At 47.7% G+C, this 20,062-nt stretch overlaps 1 protein-coding gene across 2 annotated transcripts in view; it reads left to right on the top strand.

The window, feature by feature from the left end:
* The window catches only part of PDE8A (phosphodiesterase 8A), a 137,310-nt gene that overhangs the window by 99,787 nt on the left and 17,461 nt on the right, over positions 1-20,062 (top strand). For both annotated transcript variants that reach the window (XM_079912638.1, XM_079912637.1), the window contains exons 10-19: positions 893-944; positions 1,045-1,087; positions 6,153-6,230; positions 10,867-10,937; positions 11,211-11,375; positions 12,793-12,841; positions 13,077-13,212; positions 14,806-15,004; positions 18,203-18,420; positions 19,921-20,053. In XM_079912638.1, coding sequence (XP_079768764.1) covers positions 893-944; positions 1,045-1,087; positions 6,153-6,230; positions 10,867-10,937; positions 11,211-11,375; positions 12,793-12,841; positions 13,077-13,212; positions 14,806-15,004; positions 18,203-18,420; positions 19,921-20,053 — 1,144 coding nt within the window. The remainder of the gene's footprint in view (positions 1-892; positions 945-1,044; positions 1,088-6,152; positions 6,231-10,866; positions 10,938-11,210; positions 11,376-12,792; positions 12,842-13,076; positions 13,213-14,805; positions 15,005-18,202; positions 18,421-19,920; positions 20,054-20,062) is intronic.

The raw sequence follows: 20,062 nt of genomic DNA, 5'->3' as shown, positions 1-20,062 counted from the left end.
TGATTGTAACAACTGCCGCTGTCCGTGAGCCCTTCCCTCCCTGGGCAGGCTCTCAGTGCCTGGTAGGTGTCACTTCATTTCATCCTGGCCACAGCCCCATGATGTCGGCACTGTGACCGTCTCTGTTTGACAGACGAGGAGCCTGAGGCTTAGAGAGGTGAGGCTGGCCCAGAGTCCGGCCGCCAGCGCTCAGCGGAGCCGGGCTGCAGGCCTCTGCGTTGACCGCATGGCTCACGTGCTTGGTCACCAGGCTCTGCTGCCGGCTGGCGATTGCCTCAGGGAGACGGCTCTGTGTGGGCTCTCTGTTCTGATTCTCTGCCTTTTTTGGCCTTTCCAAATTGGGGGAGGATAACTGTAGGGATTGGATTATCAAGGGGAAAAGCTGAAAAATCGAAAATAAGTGAGGAGAGTCAGCATCTTCTGAGATAAGCCCCAGTTGCTTTGTTCTAGACTCGCACATTCGGCCCCAGTGTGGCCTGTGGCTGTTTCCATGAATGACTGTGAGCAGATTGTTTGCTGAAACTTCAAGAAGAGCATCAAAAGAGAGGGCTGTGAAACTGTGAAAACATGTTAAGGAATTAGAGGCTTTGGGTTGGTTAACATGTAGTACATTTTTAAAACCTGGGTACTTTTTATTGTGTGTCGTGATGACTCAGAAGGATTTTGTTGTTTTTACTGAAGAGTCAACTTCTCTTCTACAGAGACACCAGAGGATGCTTGTAGACTCTTGTTTGTTTATTGGTGGCCTTGGCCACACACAAATAGAACTGCTGTCCTCCAAGCATTGTATGTATTGTGAAAGAGAGATGCTCCTTTCCTAATGAAAAATTAGCTAGATATCCACCAGAATAGAGAGCCAGGAGAGAAATAATACATTGTTTTCTACTTGCAGAAAAATTAGACACTATGTGTCCATTGTCAGAGCGTGCAATGGCAACAATAAGGTATGTAAGGAGAGCCCTTGGGACCCCAGGGACCCAGCAAGATTTCCCTTACTGTATAACTAGGCACTCAAAACTAATGTCTTCTAAAATTCATTTTTAGGCTACGAAAATAGCTGAATGTGTTCAGTCTGACACTCATACAGGTATGGTGCCCCATATTCATTCTTAGGGTTCACTGAGCTTTTGAAAAAATAAAAAAATAAAAACAGGCCCTGCCTCTGACGAGCTTGTCTGTTGCGTAGGTGGGACTGTATTTTCCTAGCACCGTGGCAGCATTTCTCTCCCTGACTCCCAGGCTGGTTTATGAGTCAGAGGACCCGAGCACAGGTGGGCGATATGACAGGTGTCCTGGGGTGGGTCTCAGCCTGTGGGGAGAGAACTGGTCATCTCCATTGCATGAACTTATGTGAAGATGTGTTGAGTGGAGTGTGGTCTGTTGGCATGATCTGTGCTCGAAGAGGCAACTGTGTTGGTTTCAGACTACAGTGCTTTAGCAGGGATGCTTTCACCACCAGCCTACGGGGAGGTAGGTGGACCCCATCAGACCTGCCTCACGTCGTATCCGTCTCGTGAGGACTTGATGTGCTTTGGACACCATCCGCTCACCCCATGTCTATGTTTTTCCCTGGCCTGGAATCACCTGTTTCCTTCCAGCATATATCATGGCTTCAGCAAGCCACTTTCCTGCTCTGGCCGTTACCTGTGATGGTGCAGGTCCTCTCCGGCTCCATGCCAGAGGCTCTCCATCCAGCCTGTGTGGGTGCTTTATAGCACCCTGCCATGCCCAGGCAGTGCTCTGGTTGCCCAGCTGGTCTGTAAGAGCCTCCAAGGAGAAGACTTTGTCTTCCATACCGTCAGCTGTTGATGGTGTGCTTTCAGCAGTACCGGCACAGTTCACTCATTCATTCTAGGAATGTTTCCCACAAGTTTTTCTGAGTGTTTGTTGTGTACAAGGCACTGTGCTGAGTGCTTAACTTACGGTGTATTTAGTTGAAGCCTTGCAATAACCCAGAGGGATAGACGCTTAATAGATGAAGTTCCCTTTTTACAGATAAGGAAACTGAAAGGCTACCTAATTTGCCCAGGGATATCCATCTAGGAAGTGGGAGAGTTGGCACTCAAATCCAGATGGCCAACTCCAGAAGCTCTGAAGCACATGCTGGAACAGTTCTTGTGGGCGCCCCAAGAGTAATCAGGCTTGAATCGGAAAAGAGGAGAGACATACTGACACGAAGGGACACATAGCAAGTGATAAGAAGTGATCATTAGTGGGTGAGAAAGGCAGAGGAAGAGGGAGGGGGACGTTCCAGACAGGGAGAGGTGGATTTGAGTAAGAAGATGGGTGTGAGAAGAAAAGCATTCCAGAAATACATACAGTTACTGAACAGGGAAAGTACAGAGTGTGTTCTAGAAAGAGCAAGAGCAGGGTTAGAATTCTGACTGGTATAAAAAAGGTCAGTGTGGAAGGGAGTTGGGATCGTGAAGGATCCTTAGATGCTAGGTGGGAAATCAGGATTTTCATTGGTAGACAGTGGGAGTTTGAGGATTTTTGAGCAAGGGAATAGTATAATGACGCCTGAGCGCTAAGCTTTTAGAGCCTGTATGTAACAGATTACATGGAAGGAGGGACCAGAGACGAGAATACCAGCATTGCCATCGTGTAGAGGAGAGAAAACAGGCCAGGGCATAATTCATCCAAAACAGTGCACGGGCACCACGTGCCAGGCCAAGTGACTGTCTCTGCTTGGCGAAGCCTGCTGTCTGTGCTTCTTAGCAGGGGGATGGGTAGCACAGGGGAGGAGGAGGGGGTCCGGAAGGGCCTTGCCAGCAACGTGCCAGGTTCCGGGTCAGGTGGTGCGGAGCAGGGCTTCAGCGTATTTTACAGGTGTCCTCGTGCGCTGCCAGGGCGGGGGCTGGGCAGACCTGAAAGGAGTGTTACTCTGGATCTGGAGAAAGTGAGCTTTCTCGGGCGCAGGAGGAGGGAGCTCCCCGTGTGCGAGGCCGCAGGGAACCCGCGGTTGGGCAGCGGCTGGAGGCTTAGCAGTGTGGGGTCGGTGAGACCCCGAGGCGGGGGGAGGGGGTGTCCCGGTGCAGGGCAGGCCCTCCTTAAAGGCTTGGACGGTTGAGAGTGTCTGAGAAAGTTCTCTGAAAGTCTGTTCCCAGCAGAGTGACTTTGGGGCAAGTCATGCAAGAAACCTGGTTCTCTGCTTCCTCCCCCCGGGGGACCACGGTGTTGGTGTTGGGATGGAGGCTGCCTGTTCGCGGGGCTGCGGGATGGTTTCTGCTCCTCACGGCTTCTCCAGGGTCTCCTGGATTTGCCCAGCAGGCCAAGGAAACCCTGCTAACCTTCCTCTCCTAAAAAGATGGGCAGTGCGAAGGATCGCAATTTTCTGGAACAGGAAGCTAAGCGCAGACACGTGAAGTCGCGGGCGGTGCTGAGCCTGAGCTGGCTCGGCGGCCAAGGCCTGTTGAGTGTTCCCTCCTGCGGCGCGCGGCTGCCTCAGGTCTCGGGTCATTCGTGGGCGTGGAGCCCTCTCGAGGCAGGAGGGCCTGTGCGCGGGCTCGTTCAGGCTGTGGGCTGGTTGAGAGGTCAAGGTCACCCTGCTGCGAGCCCCTCAGCCCTCCCTGCAGGAGCAGCAGCCCAGCAGGTGGAGGTACCTTAAGAACCAGCTGCAGAGCTCTGCAGGGACTCAGACAGAGTAAGAGAAGCGGGCTGAACACGGCGGTCACAGGAAGGTCTGGTCTTGCCTTAGGGGAGTCACTTAAACGCTGAGTAGAAGTTCAAGCCTGCTTCGCCTCCCTCCACACCTGCCACAGCCCTGGCCTTGGGACACGTTGCTCCTCGCTTCCCTCCAGCCAGCTCTGCCCCGTCTGCGCAGGCAGCGTCCTCCAACAGGAAGTGCCTTCCTCCTCTGCCGGCCTCCCGCTGCAAAACATGCCTCATCTCCTCTCTGCCCCCCTCCCAGAGGAGACCTGCCCCTTCCTCCTGGGGCTCCTTTTGCTCCCCAGCATCACGACTGTCACTCTTAGTTCACCCGTGTTTGTTCCCCTCCGACTACCCCCTTTGAGGGCATGGACCCTACTATATTCATCCTCACACCCCTAGCGCCTGGCTTAGAGCCTGACACGTGGTAGGTGCCCAGTAAATGTTTGTTGAGTGCCCTCGTGTCATTCACAGCTAGTGAGGAAGTCAGTCAAGTCAGTAAAGCAGGCGGTTACCAGCAATGTTGGGGGTGAGGCATTAGGGCAGGATTTCCCAGAGGTGATGATACCTGAGCCGCATCTTACCTGCATCTTCAAAGAGGATCGAGAGTTAACCAGGTGAAGGAGGCGTCAAGGGAGGGGTGCCTTCCTAGGTGGGGGTAAGCAGTTTGCACCAAGGCAGAGAGGTTTGGGAGGTGAACTAGCACATCATAAATAGTTCATGATGGCTGGAGAGAGGAGGTCCAGATATCACAGGACTCTGGGTGCCACACTGGGGAATTTAAATCTGATCCTAAAAACAGTGATGAACCATTAAAATGTTTTAATTGGGAGAGTGATCTGATCAGATTTTTGTTTCAGAAGGATCACTTGGCTGCCTATGGAGAATGGGTTGAAGGGGGCAAAGTTGGGGTCGGTAGGACCAATGAGGGGAGGCTGTCATTATAATCCAGAGGTGGATGACAGGTGTCTGAGCCAGGACAGGGACAGAACAGGGGTAGATTAAAGAGGTGTTTAGGAGGTCGAATCCATAGATTTATCTGACCACTTGAGGGCAAGGAACAAGGAGGAGTCATGGATGACTTGTCTCCAACTTAAGCAAAAAGGTAGATGCCGTTCAGCAGCCTGGGATAAGCAGTGATTTAGGAGAAGATACTGAGTTCATCTGGGTAGTGAGCTCGTGTGAAATTCCCGAGGGTGTCCAGATGGAGGTGACGAGTGGCCAGTTAAGATGTAAGTCTGGAGCTCAGGAGAAAGGCCTGGCATTAAGACAGCAACACAGGAATTGGGAAAAGCTGTAGAAAAGGATGAGGTCTCCTGAGGAGATTGCGTTGTCTGAGAGGGAGGGCTAAGAGGACTGAACCTTTGGGAACACCAGGGGTGCTGAGGAAGAGAGAATGAATCGTGATGGAAACTAGGAAGGAACAGTAAGAGGTGCAAGGAAAGCCAGCGTTGGACTTGTGCAAACCAGGAGTCTCCAGGAAGCATGATCAGTTGTGTCTAGTACCACAAGTCAGGTAAGAAGTGAACGGTGTCCTTCAGATATAGCAACAGGGAGGTCATCAGTGACCTTGACAAGGTCACTGCCAGTGCCCACATGGAAGAGAAGGTAGCAGATAGCAAGTGGAGAAGGTTCTGGATGGTGGGGAGAAGTACCAAGGGCCTGCCTTTGGATCCTGTTTGTGAGCAGGAATCCAGATGAGGAAGCCGGGAGAAGGCAGAGAAGACAGAAGCAGCTGCAGGTGCGGAGAGCTGAGCTCGAGCGCCGGCTGTGTGCTCACTTGTCCGCACAGCGGCTCCCAGTCTCCTCGTCTGTGAAATGGGGACGGGTTGGGGAGGCTTGCCACCACGTGTGACACGTGGCAGGTGCACAGAGGAGGGCACGAGAAGGAAGGTCAGCTTTGCCTTGTCATTGACTGGCGTGGAGTGAGGGAGAGAGGAGTCAAAGACAAGCCCTGTTTGGGCCTCGAAATGCAGTGGTGCCATCCACGGGAGGAGGGGCAGAGAAGTGCGCCCCGGACTAGTGCTCCTGTGCCACCCTCCCAGAGAGAGGCACATTCCTCCCAGGGACATTTTAGAGCTTGTATTGTAGAAAAAAAATACAAAAAAAGATTTTTGTTTTTTTTTTCCCTTTGGGGCAAGGGTGGATGGAGATCAAAATTTTCCCACCACTTTATTCAATTACATAGAAATATAATAGGTGAAATTCTCTTGAGTTCATTTCTGCTAGTTTTTGCATCGTGGGACTCTGTGATTACATAATCTGGAAACTGAAAAGCACTACCTTATGACTGTACCAGGTGGGACATTTTGAGAAAGTCAGCGTCCCTTAAAACGTAATTGTTCACAGCCTTTGTCTCTGTGCACTCCGTTGATTTTTGTGGCTTCCTAAATGGTATTCTAATGCTTAAATTTTGTTTTTTAAAACCTTTATATTGGTAAGTTTCCTAATATGTTGTTAAAATCCCTTTGCAGAGGTAATGTATAATTTAATTGTCTCCACAGATCATCAGTCAGGCAAACATAACGACAGGAGGAAAAGCTCACTAGATGTCAGAACTGCTGCCTCTCGAACAAGCAAAGGTAGGTGACAAAGACAAGAGGAGAAAGCATGGTCCTGTGAGTATTGAACCCATGGAGACGTGTGACACTCCCTCCCCAGTCTGATCTCTGGGTCACTGCCCCCCTCCAGCTCAGGAGAGGGAAGGGGACCCTCTAGCAGTCTGTGTCCATTTCTCCCTCACCCCCAACTCCTTTGCCAGTGGGTTCCATTCTGACCCTTTTGATGGAGTCAGGGAATAAAGAAAAAGAAAAAGATACATTTTACCATCTGTTCTCTAGTTGATTTTTTTTTTTAATTAATTAATTTATTTTTGGCTGAGTTGGGTCTTCGCTGCTCTGCGTGGGCTTTTCTCTGGTTGCAGCGAGTGGGGACTACTCTTCGTTGCGGTCTGTGGGCTTCTCATTGCAGTGGCTTCTCTTGTTGTGGAGCACGGGCTCTAGGCACACCGGACCTTCGGTAGTTGTGGCGCGAGGACTGTAGAGCGCAGGCTCAGTAGTTGTGGCGCACGGGCTTATTAGTTGCTTTGCGGCATATGGGATCTTCCCAGACCAGGGATCGAACCCATGTCCCCTGCATTGGCAGGCAGATTCTTAACCACTGCACCACCAGGGAAGTCCTCTAGTTGATTTTCTAAACTGTAACAGCAGATGTCAGTTTATCTGTTGTAATTGTATGAGTAATGCATTTGGAAGTTCTCAGCGATATATTCCATTGTGGGTTGCAGTTTGCCATGGAAGCTTACCTTTTGGTGGGGAAGTAAGTGAGCTGCATTTGGGGATGTGAAAGACTTTTCATAAGCAAATATTATTTAAGTTCTAAGTGGAATATAATTTTTTAACGGTTATGTAGATATGTGGCCTGAATGATCTAGAAGTTTTAAAAATGCAATGGAAATTATCTATAGATAGTGTGGAGGCAAATATTACTGCTAGCTATGTACTTTCTTTGACTCAGAGATGAATTGGGAAGCAATAGGGAGCTGGTTGTTACTAGATAAACAGCGAAAACTTTGCAGATGTTACAGTGGAGATCCAGTGCCTCACTTCTCTCATGGGTTGGTCGTGAGGACTGGAAAATATGCCGTGTGTCCCTTGCACTGAAAAGACGAAACGGATCCCACCCCTGCTGCAAGGGCAGGGAGCAAAGTGGTGTTACAGGGAAGAGTATGGACTTCGGCCTCAGCATTGCTTTGATTCAGGTCCCAGCTTCATCTACTTTCTGTGCAACCTTGGGGGTAGACCTTTGTGCTTCCATTTCCTCATCATCATATGGGGATCATTATGCTGTCCACAGAGGACCACGTAAGGATGAAATGAGTGAGCGTGGTGCCTGGCCAGGGTCGTGGCAGCAGCTGTCACCGTCCTCACTGTGGCCCTCATGGTCACGGCCCTCGGGCACAGCAGAGCAGAGGCGAGGTCACTCGTGCCCCAAACTGTCTTTACCGCCACACTCTGACTTCTGTTCATCCTTTGGATTACTTTGTCCATTTCTGTATTTTTGAGAGTTAAAACACTTTTCTTTTAATGTTTGTGGGTTTTAACCACTGTTCTTTTTAATTGACTTATAATTTACATATAATACAATTCATATTAAGTGTTGAGTTCAGTAGGTTTTGACAGTTCTGTACATTGAACTGTATAGACTGTCACCACCCAGCCCAAAATAGATACAGAAATTACACACGTGCAGGCCTGCACTTGCGCACATATTTCACCACACAGAGGCATCCACTGATTTCTTGCACCATAAGTTAATTTGGCCTCTTCTTGCGCTTCATAGAAATGGAGTCGTATAGTATGCACTGTCTGTGTGTCTGGCATCTTTCACTCATTTTAGTGTTCTTGAGATTCATCCTTGTTGCTAGGTGCTACCGTTCTTCTTTGTAGCTTGGTGGTACTCCACTGTATGACTGTGCCACAATTTGCTTATCCATTCTGTTATTAATGGCCCTTTGTGTTCACCTTTCCACTTTGGGGCTGTTCAGAGTAAGGCTGCTGTGAATATGTTTATGCAAGTATCTTGTGTGTGTGTGGACATGTGTGTTCATCTCCTACCTGGGAGTGGAATAGCTGGGCCTTTGTGCAGCTGCAGACAATTCCCCAGTGTGGGTGGTACCATGTACCATCACTAACCTATGAGAGTTCCAGTTGCTCTGCATCCTCCCACACTTGGTTATACCAGGGTTCTAAACTCTAGCTATTCTACTGGATGTGGTTTTAACTTTAATTTTCCTGATGACTAATGAGGTTGAGCACCCCTTTCATATGCTTACTGGCCATTGGATATCCTCTTTTGTGACGTGTGCCCTTTTTTTTTTTTTTTTTTTTTTGCGGTATGTGGGCCTCTCACTGTTGCGGCCTCTCACTGTTGCGGCCTCTCCCGTTGCGGAGCACAGCCTCCGGACGTGCAGGCTCAGTGGCCGTGGCTCATGGGCCCAGCCGCTCCGCAGCATGTGGGATCTTCCCGGACCAGGGCACGAACCCGTGTCCCCTGCATCAGCAGGCGGACTCTCAACCACTGCGCCACCAGGGAAGCCCCTTTTGCCCATTTTTATCACTGGGTTGTTTATCTTTTTCTTGTTGGTTTGTAGGAATTCTTTTTATATTCTAGATATAGATATAAGTATTCCAAATATACTGTTCTTAGTCTGTGGATTGCTTTTTCACTCTCTTAATGGTCTTTTAATGAACAGAGGTTCTTAATGAATCTTAAAGTTCATTTTATCAGTGTTTTCTGTTATAGCTAGTGCTTTTTTTGTGTCCTGTTTAAGAAATCTTTCTCTATCCCAAGGTTATGAAGAATATTCCCCCATGTTTTCTTCTAGAAGCTTTATTGTTTTATCTTTCCCTTGGGGTCTGTGATCCATTTCAAATTAATTTTTACATCTAGTGAAGGTAGAGATCAAAGATTAATATCCCCCCCCCCCACTGGGAAACCCAGCTGGCCCATCACCATGTTGAAAAACCATCTTTTGCAGTAGTATCATTATTGTAAACCAGTTGACTATAAATATATGGCCTGTTTCTGGACTCTATTTCATTGTTCTGTTAGTCCTTGCTTACACTGATACCACGATCGATTACTACAGTCATATGGTAAGTATTGATATCTGGTAGTATAAAGTTCTTCAAGATTATCTTGGCTATTCTAGGTCCTTTGCATTTCCATATAACATTTAGAATCAGCTTGTTAGTTTACACACACACAGCTTCTTGGGAGTTTATTTGGGAGTGTCTTAAATCTATAGAACAATTTGGGGAAAATTGAAATCTCGGTAACACTGAGTCTTTCAAAACGTAAACATGCTCTTTGTCTTTATTTAGGTTGCCTTTTATTTTTTCTCAGCAATGTTTTGCATTTTCAGTGTATAAATGTTACGTATCTTTTATTCCTAAATATTGATTTTTATGATGCTGTCATAATGGTGTTTATTTATTTCAGTTTCCAATTGTTTGTTGCTAGTATATAGAAATATAATTGAATTTTTATGTATTGACCTTGTACCCAGTAACCTTGATAAACTAGCTTATTGATTATAAGAGTAGCGTTTGTAGATTCTTTCACTTTCTGCATACACAGTCATGACAATCTTTATACCTTTTATTTCTTTTTCTTACTTTATTGCATTCACACTATTGTTTGGTCTTTATAAGTATATGTCACGTTCATTATATTTTTAAATGAGAACAAGTCTTTTTATGATATAGTGATAGAAGAGTGGTTTTTATTTTTGGTTTAATGACCTTGTTGGGTAAAATGGAAAGATGGCAACCGTGTGCTGATCACCAAAATTAGATTTAAGGAGTTTTGTTGGTCTCTGAAATTTAGAGCATTTGAGAGCGCCTGAGTTGGTTAATCTTGGTTGTTTCTCCTTGGGCCCCAGTTTGGTAAAATAAGGCTGACGCATCAGGCTGTGGAACAGTCTGTGATCCTTTAAGACCTTTGGTAAACAGCATTTGGCCTGACAGTGGGGCTTTCAGGGAGAGACACAGAACACTATGTGAATATGTTTTCCTGCCAGTTCACTGCCCAGGCTTCTCCCCACCCCAAAGGAACTGGATCTTGACAGGAGCAACAAAAAAATTAACAAACTTTAGAGTCTAAGATTTGCTGCCTGCCTCACTTAAGATATTTACCTAACCCGTCTAGATTGAGCAGAACAGTGGAAAGCACCAAAGGATGCCTTGAAAAATTGAACCAGAAATTCATGTATTTCAGTTAATTGAGTTGTATTTATTGCTCCCGCCATATGTGAAACAAGGAGCCTCTGTGGCATTGTCTTTCAGAACATTTTCACTCCTGGAGAGCAGCAAGCGGAATAATTATAAAGCCTTATTGTTAGAAACACAAAAAGAGGCTCACTGTTTGGCCCTGACTTGCTAGATTGTTTCCTCTGTTTTCTCTCTGGCCTGTGACCTCAGAACTTCAGTCTGTGGGTGCACGTGCAACCTAGTGCCTAGAGCTGAAGGAAGCAGATTTGGTGATGCCAGAATCCCAGGCTTGTTAGGATGGGAAGGAAGCTCAGCGACCAGGTAGTTCTGGTCCTACCCCTTCATTGTGCAGCTGAGCACGCTGGGTGGGGCCTGGGGCGGGAAGGGAGACAGATACCCAAGGCTGTGAACACCCTGATTTCTGTATCACGTGATCTCTCCACAGTTTCCAGCCAGAGACGACGCTCCTCCATGGCCCGGATACATTCCATGAAGATTGAGGCGCCCATCACCAAGGTGAAACAGTTTGTGGTCCGTCTCCATTGAGCATGGGAGTCCCTTGTTCTCCTGGTTGATTGTTTTCAGCAAGAAGAACCACCAAGGGACCCACAGCAATAACGATGCTCCTAGTTGTATGGAGCTGCCTCGTCTGAAGAGAGAGGATGCGTGACATGAGCACTTTAACTAGCCTTAAGTTAGCGTTGAGCCCTACTGCCAGCCTGACTCTGGATTGCTTTCCCATTGTCTTTAAGATTATGAAACTCAGGTCGTTTTCTTTCTGTATTATAGGCAATCAATATCATCAGTGCTGCCCAGGAAAGCAGTCCCATGCCTGTGACAGAAGCCTTAGATCGTGTGCTGGAAATTCTAAGAACCACTGAATTATATTCACCACAATTCGATGCTAAGGACGATGATCCTCATGCCATCGACCTTGTTGGGGGCTTAATGTCTGTAAGTGTATTTGACCAGGCTGCTGGCTAGATCCTGCTGTTCTCATTTGTTTTCTCAGGTTATTTGTTTACGTGCTGGCCTACACGGCGCTCTTTGTGTGTGGGGCTCAGTCAAGGCCTAAACCCTCCATTGCTGCCCTCTGGCCGAGCCATCACCCACCTGCTGCCTGCCGCCCAGGGGGACCACAGCTTGAAGCAGAGAAGGGAGGAGCACATTCTAGACAGCTAGCTAGTTTTAAGATTTTGAAGATGGGCAGAAAAGAAAAATTTATGAAATATTTCATACCATATTACAAAACGGAATGACTGTCTATGTCTAAAGAGGCACCAGGGGGACTTCCCTGGTGGTCCAGTGGTTAGCACTCCGTGCTTCCGTTGCAGAGGGCATGGGTTCGATCCCTGGTCCAGGAACTAAGATTCCCACAAGCTGCACAGCGTGGCGCCACCCCCCAACCCCGCCCCCCCAAAAAAAGAGGCACCAGTGAATGGGGCGTGGTTTCCCTCTAGAGCATCCTATACAGATTTGGTGACTTCATGGAAAGGAAGGCCTTGGAACCATTTCATTAGAAGGAGGCTTTATACCATGGGCTCTTGAGGGGTCTAGATGCCTCCTCCACCCCATCTAGTACAGAGGCCTTACAGGGGAAGAACAACTTGGTGGAAAACAGATCATTCCATTGCCATCTGTCACCTTTTTTGTCTTGGTGACAAAATTCAGAAGTAAAAATTCATCCCCCCTCCTAATTCCTGCTTTCTAAAGTCACTTGATTTCATAAAAATAAGGTTTTAAGCAAAAATCAGTTGGGTAGAGGGTTCCCAGCGATGATGATGTCTAGTTGTGGTCTTGTCTGTTTGAGACAGAGGCTCCTCCAGCCTGTAGGTGAGGAGGTGGGGAGAAAGGATGAGGGGCGGGGTGGGATAGTGCCCGGGGGTGAGGGGTGAAGAGAGGCAGCATGGGGAGAGAGCACCGCAGGGCTGAGGAGAGGGGCCCCTCCGGGGCTTGGGGGTGGAGCAAGGGTGCTTAGAGAGCAGGGAAGAATCTAGTTTTCTTGAGGAAGGCTGGTGTCCACGAGCGTTGAGGAGGGTGGCAGGAAACGGGGGGAAAGGGTTGAGGGCAGAGGGGCGTCATCCGGTCCTGAGTGCCAGCAGGACGCTGGGCTCTGGGAAGTCTCCCGAGCTCGCCGTCCTGGTGATGCCCCTACCCCCGAGTTGAGCAGGTCCGTGCAGCGTCAGGCTGTGTGCTCCTGGGTGAGTGACTGAGCTCGGGGTTGGCCGCAGAGGTGAGCACAGGGAAGCCTCGGCATGCACTGATGGGGAGGGCTGCCCGCAGCGTCCTCTGGGGCCCGCTGTCCTGGGGTTTTCAAGGAGTACAGAATAGCTGTGACTTCCCTTTCTCTTCTTTCCTTGATTTTTATCAGGACGTTTTTCGAAGACCATCCAGGAATGAGTATGTTCTTTCAACAAAAAGTAAGTTTCTCCTTTTTAGTTTTTTGGACCACTATTACTATTATAGCCATGCTTAAGTGATGAAAATAATTTTTTCAGGTAAAAGTTTTAAGATAATTTTATCAGAAGTTTTTCGGTGTATCATCAAAAATGAGAAACAAAGCAACCGTCCCCTGAAGCAGAACTGTTCTCCCTAAGGAACAGTTAATGCTGTAAAGCCTCTTAATTTTGTTCTCCGAATCACATCACTTTGCAGACCTTCAGCAGGCTTCCAGCAGTGTGATCACCCCCACCTCCCTTCACGACATCCCATCACAGATAACTCAGGCCATGGAAAATGAGGAATCCTGGGACTTTGATATTTTTGAACTGGAGGCTGCCACTCATAAAAGGTGAGTCCACGTGGAGCTCGGCAGACAGAGAGCTTGATTCCAAGGGCCGGTGTGGAGAAAGCCACCCAAGGAGTATGGTTTCTGCACAGAGCCAGTCCCTGGTCAGGGAGGAGGCTCAGGAAAGCGCAGCAGGGCAGCAGGTGCCCTGAGTCACCAGGGCCTAGGCCTCAACGAGGGGATCAGTGAGAAGCCAAGGGGAGTCTGCCTGGCTGTGACTTCCGCAGAGAGAGCAAGCGTGAAATTGAGCAAGTGATTTAACCTCTCCAAATAGCAGAGGTTTTTTTTTCTGTAAAATATGGTTATTAATTTCTCCTGTAGGTAGTGGTATGTCGAGATAGCAGCAAAGAGCCCCACTCAGAGCCTAGAACTAAAAATGAGAAATACACGAACATACACATTGTTAAGAGCTGTCCCCAGATCTTGGTTGCTGTGTTGGTGACAGGCATGGGGACACCCCAAACTCCAGCCATCCTGATCTGAACGTGGTCACCGAGAGTAGGGTGGGATTGGGATTTTACCTTCAATTTTGTACCTTGCTGGAGAAGAACGGTCAAGCAAAGGCGTGTGGTTGGCTTGGCACACAGGAAAGGGTGTCCCAGCCTGCTGCCAGCCAGCGTTAACCTTCAGGAGGGTGAGGTCCGGACCCTGGCAGACAGAAGGCCACTGCAGGAGAGGGGTGCTCTGCTGGCCGTGGGATAACTCATCGGGTCTCATCCCAGTCTGGGTGACGGTCCCCAAGCCAGCCCCTACCCTTGGCTCATATGCTCACAGTGAGTCGACCCTCTAAAACATTCTGTGTCCAGGTACCCCACACAGCCAAGGACTGTAGAAAAGAATATGCCCGTGGCAAACAGAGCTTTGGGTACCTGGTTTACATACTGGTACGTTGTATTCGTGTGAACCTGGGACAAGGCAGGTCTGTTCAAGTCCTGTGAGCCCGACCACCTCTGGATACTGCCTCAGCAGAGCCAAGTTTCTTGATCTTCCAAGCAAAGGCCAGGTGCTGGATGAAGGTGACTTCTCAAGGAAGGGCCTGATTTGCTGGCCAGTTCGTCACCTTCTCTGGGGAAACCTCCTCATACTGTAACACCCACTTCCAGATTGTCGAGACCGTCACATGACATGTGACAGCCTCTGGCTCATAGGCTGTCATCAGGAACTGTTGTTTTCTCCCACACGGGACATCTGGCCAATGACATAGGTCCAGCAGGTCCAAAGGAGAGGATAGGGTTTAAGCTGGAGCAGGTTTAGCCTGGCAGCATGTTGATTTGAAGACTCTACTAGTGTCAGTAGGAGTCTGCATCAGGAAGGGCAGGGTGAACAAACCTCGCCCCAGCCAGTGGGGCGCACCAGGTGAATGAATGCTCCCAGAATTGGAGCTGGGCTCCACCCAGAGCTTGGCATTGGCTACCAGGAGAGAGGGCAACAGAGCGCCACCCGTGTGCCACCCATGTGCCAGCTGCACAGGCTCCGCTCTGCTGCCCTGCGCACCCTCTGAAGCCTGGCTCGGGTTTGCTTGTTGGATCTGAGTAGATCCAACACTTTGCCTGTGTCTTTGCTTTGTTTTAACACTGTGGATGTTTTTCTCTGTAGGCCTTTGATTTATCTTGGTCTCAAAATATTTGCTCGCTTTGGAGTCTGTGAAGTCTTAAAATGCTCTGAGACAACGCTGAGATCGTGGTTGCAAATTATCGAAGCCAATTATCACGCTTCTAACCCCTACCACAATTCTACACATTCTGCCGATGTGCTTCACGCCACTGCCTATTTTCTCTGCAAGGAGAGGATAAAGGTGAGCTGGGTTTGTGCTCCACGCTTAACAGGCAGGAGCAGTGGGGCGGGCTGCTGTGCAGTGTCACTGCTCAGGAGGGCCCGGCACGGGTGCAGCCTGGCCCGGGAAGGGGGCGGCCACAGGAGAAGTCAGGCAGGAGGCCACGCTGTGGCTCTGGGGAGTTGATAATGATTTCATGACATGACCCCAGCCATTCCTGGAAGAATAAGGAGCAGGGTTCGTTCTCCGGGGAGGAAGCCAGCAAGAACAGGAGAAGGCTGTTTTTCTGAGGGGTCTTACTCTGACCCTGCAGGCAAGGTTGGATATGGCCCCTTTAGGGCCCCCCGCATCCCTCAGAGTCAGCGGGGTTTGAGACCAAGTTCATCATCTTTGCCCAGCACTGCTCCCACCCAGGGTCACCTGCCTGGCCCAGAGTCCCATCATCCCAGCAGATACCCATGTCAGAAGCCTGGGGTCATCTTCAGTTCTCTCCTCTCCTCCAGCCCCCAGCACCTGGTAGGTCATCTGACCTTGCTGACTACAACCCCTAAGTGTTCTCAGAATCGTCTTCTCCTCGCAACGCCCCTGTCGCCGTCCCGGTCAGGGCCCCGTCATTTGTCGTCTAGATGGTGCCAAACAAGAACTCCTGGCTGCCCGGCCTCCTAGGGAACTTGCTCTGACCATATGGGTCCCAGGAGCAGCCTCCCATCTCCCACAGGATTTAAGCTTCAAACCCCACAGATGGTGTGCACCGCTCGCAACACACAGGCCATGTTTGGGCTGTGCTGAGCCACTTTAGTTTCTAACGCTCCTGCCCTTGACATGCCGGTCCCTTTGCTGGTGCCGGCTTCCCTCACATCTCCCCCTGCCCTTCAGGAATCAACACCAGCCTTCATTCCTCTAGGAAGCCCTCCCTGGGGCACCCTCCTCCGTGTCCCCACACCCTCCTGGGTACCCTCCTGATTGTACCGTCCACTTCACTTGGACGGCAGGCTCCTTTCGTAGCCCAGTGCCTGTCCTGCGCCATCTCGTCGGCGCAGGGGAGGAAGGGCGAGGCTCCTAGCATCAGGTGCAGTGGCCACTGGCACCTACTGGTGGCCGTTCACAACTGGCCCAGGGTCTGCCTGGGGGCCATGTAGCAGCTTTAGCTCCAGCTTTGAGGCCATAGGGGGATGGGAGTAGGTCCCAGTAAGGAGGGCGTCACGGGAGAAAGGTTCCATTCAGGGAGTGTTACTCACCGCCCACTCCCAAACAAAGCTTCCTTAGAAAGCCTTTTCACGTTGTCAATTATTTCATTGGGGAAATTTTCGAAGCAGCAACTAGACCTTCACTGATTTGCCAAAGTATTTGTGTTATTTCCTTCAGCATCCATCATAAAATGGCACAGAGGGTCCAGGGAGCTCTAGTGCGTGGCCATTTCACTTTCAGAAGTATTGTATACTTGAGAGCAGATGAATCAAACCGTTGGTTTTGTACCTAAGGAAACAGGGCCTCGGGAGGAATGAGACAGCGAGGCATCACTGCCTGATGTCCTGGCATCTGAGGAAGGCCACATGGTGGCCAGGACCAGCCCTGGCAGTCAGCAGAGTGAGGGCCAGTGCATCCCAGTCCCACTACCTCATCTGTACCTGCGACTAGTTAGTTGTAGGGAGGAGAGCAGCGTGCGGGGATGATTCCAGCACGTGGACGTGTTGAGTCACTCCCCACCCTGAAATCCTATCTTCTCAGAGCTGGGTCTCCCATTTGCGCTTTCTCTTTTCGGGTTTTTCGGGTTTTGTTGTTGTTGTTGTTGTTTTAATAACAACAGACTGTAGGCATAATAAGAGTCCAGAGAGAGGGCTGTTTTTATAAAGCATGAAGACAAATGGCAGAGGGAGAGATGTCTGTGTCAATATGGTTCAGCATATAAAGACAACCTAACTTTTGCTGTAATTTATTGATTTTGAACTCCTCTATAGATAACATGCAAATATATATTCAGAAAGCTAACTTATTAATTTTTAATAGCATTTATTGATATAATTCACATCATAAAATTCACCCATTTAAAGATAAAACTGTTGAATTTCAATTTAAATAAATTTTACAAGACTGATTTATTAGATACACACCTTGTTTTCAAGTGTTTGTAGAATATTTCCAAAAATGATCTTATACTAGGACACAATTACTGTCTTGATAAACTTCAAAATTTCATAGTCTATATTTTCTAACCACAACAAAAACTAGGATTTAATAACTAAAAGTTAAATAAAAAATGTCAGTCACTACAAATGAGAAAATATTTCAAACAATTTAGGGATAAGCAAGGAAATAAAGCCAAAAATAAGTTTAGAAAACAACAAAATGAGAAGCCTATGTATCAAAACCTATAAAATGGGAAGAGCAAAGTGATAATCCAGAATGATTCTTTGAAACAGCAAGAGAATTAAGTTCTAGCCAAACTAATCAAAAACACAGTAAACACAGAAATACACGCATTTGAAATGGAGATTAATAGAAGAAAGTACCATACACTTCTGTACTTAGAGTTTTAAATCAAATTAATGCTGGAAGTAGAAAACCAAGAGAGAGGTCAGTACCATGGGAGTTGTTTTTAAACTATCAACTAATTTCTTCAAAACCTGGCTCCTGACCCAGATGGACAGGTGAGTTCTTTAGCCCTTTAAGGAATTTTTCCATGTTACATAAACCGTTTCAAAGTCTTGAAAAAGATGGAAAACGTCCAGATCATTTTACAGAGTCACAAAACCCTGAAATCAACCTGACAAAGGTAGCAGAAGGGGGGAGAAAACTATAGACCAATCCCCAGTTAATGTAAGAGATGCATAACTTAAAAAATTATTTCTCTCTTTTATTCAGTAATACTAGTTTATGTTGGTCTAAGTCAATATCTCAGACTAAAGGCCTTTTTTTGTGATGGGTCTAGAGACAGACTTTCTGAGGAGGTGACTCCTGTCTGTTGAGGACACCCTGTGTCTTGGTAAGTCCTTAACTTGTGTGAGACTGAGAATCAGATAATGTTTCCTAATAAACATGCAAAGATGAAACTGTGTCTGAGTGGAGATGGGAAAACTGAGTTTGCTCAACATTATGCTTTTCTCAGAAATCCGAAATATCCTTACCTTAAAGTAATAGGGCAGAAAGAAAACTACTACCCAGAAGGCTACCTTGCTTTCAATGCCTTGCCCCAATTTTTAAATGATCTCTTGTTTTCAGCAAACTTTAGATCCACTTGATGAGGTCACTGCCCTCATTGCAGCCACTGTCCATGACCTGGACCACCCCGGGAGAACCAACTCCTTCCTGTGCAATGCTGGGAGTGAGCTGGCCATTCTGTATAACGACACTGCTGTGCTCGAGAGACACCACGCGGCCTTGGCCTTCCAGCTGACCACTGGTGATGATAAATGCAACATCTTTAAAAACATGGAGAGGTAAGAACAACGAGTTGGAAAGTATGTTTCCTCTCTCATTTTTTTAAAAACAATTTTATTAAGATATAATTCATGTACTCTACAGTTCACCCGTTTAAAGTGTACAGTGGTTTTTCTTCTATTCAGAGTTGTGTGACCATCACTACAGTCGAAATTTAGAACATTTCCATCACCTTGCAAAAGAACCTCGAGCTCATTGGCAGTCTCTCCCCATTCCCCCCTCAACTCCCACAGCTCTAGGTCTGCTTTCCCTCTCCATAGATTTGCCAGTTCTGCACACTTCATATAAATGGAAGCATCCCCAATATGTGTCTTTTGTGTCTGGCTTCTTTCACTCAGCACGATGTTTTCAAGGTTCAGTTCCTTTGTGTCTTGACATTCCAAGACGACAAAGTATAAGGCAGACACCTCGAGAGACCCAGAGAAGCTGTCACCTTACATCTCTGCCTGGAAGACTCCACTCTGCCCAGCAGACGTCTCGTCGTTGTCTCTGTTCACACGTCACTTCTTTGCGGAAGCCTTCCCTGACCCCTCACATTAATTGTTCAGTCCCAGGTTCCTTCGTTTGCCTGATTCTGGTTTGACTGTTAAGCGCTGTAAGATCACAGTGTCATATGTCTTCTCTTCCTCACTGTGCCCTCAGTGTCTAGTGTGGGGCCTGATAACTGTTAGGTGGAAGAAGTGATCTGTCATGAGGAACACTTACCAATTTGGATTTTTAAGGAAGGCTTTTAAACTTTTAAGGGATTTTAAAAATAACCCCCTTTTGCCATGTTTTAGAATTTCATACGTGGACTTAAAGTTAGTTTATTCATAGTTGCCTGTATGTATATCAGTTACCTCTGGAAAAATTCACAAGACCCTGGTAACTTTGGTTGTCTCCAGGGAAAGGAGCAGCGTAGCTGGGGCTGAATGGAGATGGCAGTTTATGTACCTTTTGAATTTTTAATTATATCATTTCCATTCTCAAAAAATAAAAACTTTAAAGTAATTAAATAAAAACAAGGGCTGGAGGAAGAGGTAATCAAGTATGCCCTGTGATTCTCTCAGCTTTCAGAAGGTCTGCCCTCTACGTTTCTGGGCACTAAAATTATTGGGTCTCAAGGTTCCTCTGTATAGAGTACATTCTTCATAACCCAGACCTCCGTCTTCATTCAGAGAGCTGGCTTTGGTCACCCCTGCTGCATTCCATCTTTTTTTATCTTAAGAACTATGTGCTTTTTACTTCAGAACGACACCACCATGAACATTGTGTCTATAGTCTTACCCATAAGCTTCTGATTTTAACTTCTGTTCAGGTTCCCCTTGCTAACAGCAATCGAGGCAGTAAAACCTTTAACTTCCACATTCTTTTAAAGTATGCCCTGCCACTGACTTCCAGTGCATTAGAATTTTAGCCACAGTGGACATGTGTCCTAGATAATAGCTTGTTTTCAGGAACATCTGTCTGGTCTGGATCAGTAACCGGCAGCAGCCTCTCTCGTTTGTTGTCTGAAACAGGAATGACTACCGGATGCTGCGCCAGAGTATTATCGACATGGTCTTAGCCACAGAAATGACAAAGCACTTTGAGCACGTCAACAAATTTGTCAACAGCATCAACAAGCCCTTGGCAGCATTAGAGGAAGATGGGGTAAGCGAG

This window comes from Stenella coeruleoalba (genome assembly GCF_951394435.1).
Source record: "Stenella coeruleoalba genome assembly, chromosome: 2".
In the NCBI taxonomy this organism is placed as follows: Eukaryota; Metazoa; Chordata; class Mammalia; order Artiodactyla; family Delphinidae; genus Stenella; species Stenella coeruleoalba.
This window is presented reverse-complemented; position numbering and strand designations above follow the sequence as displayed.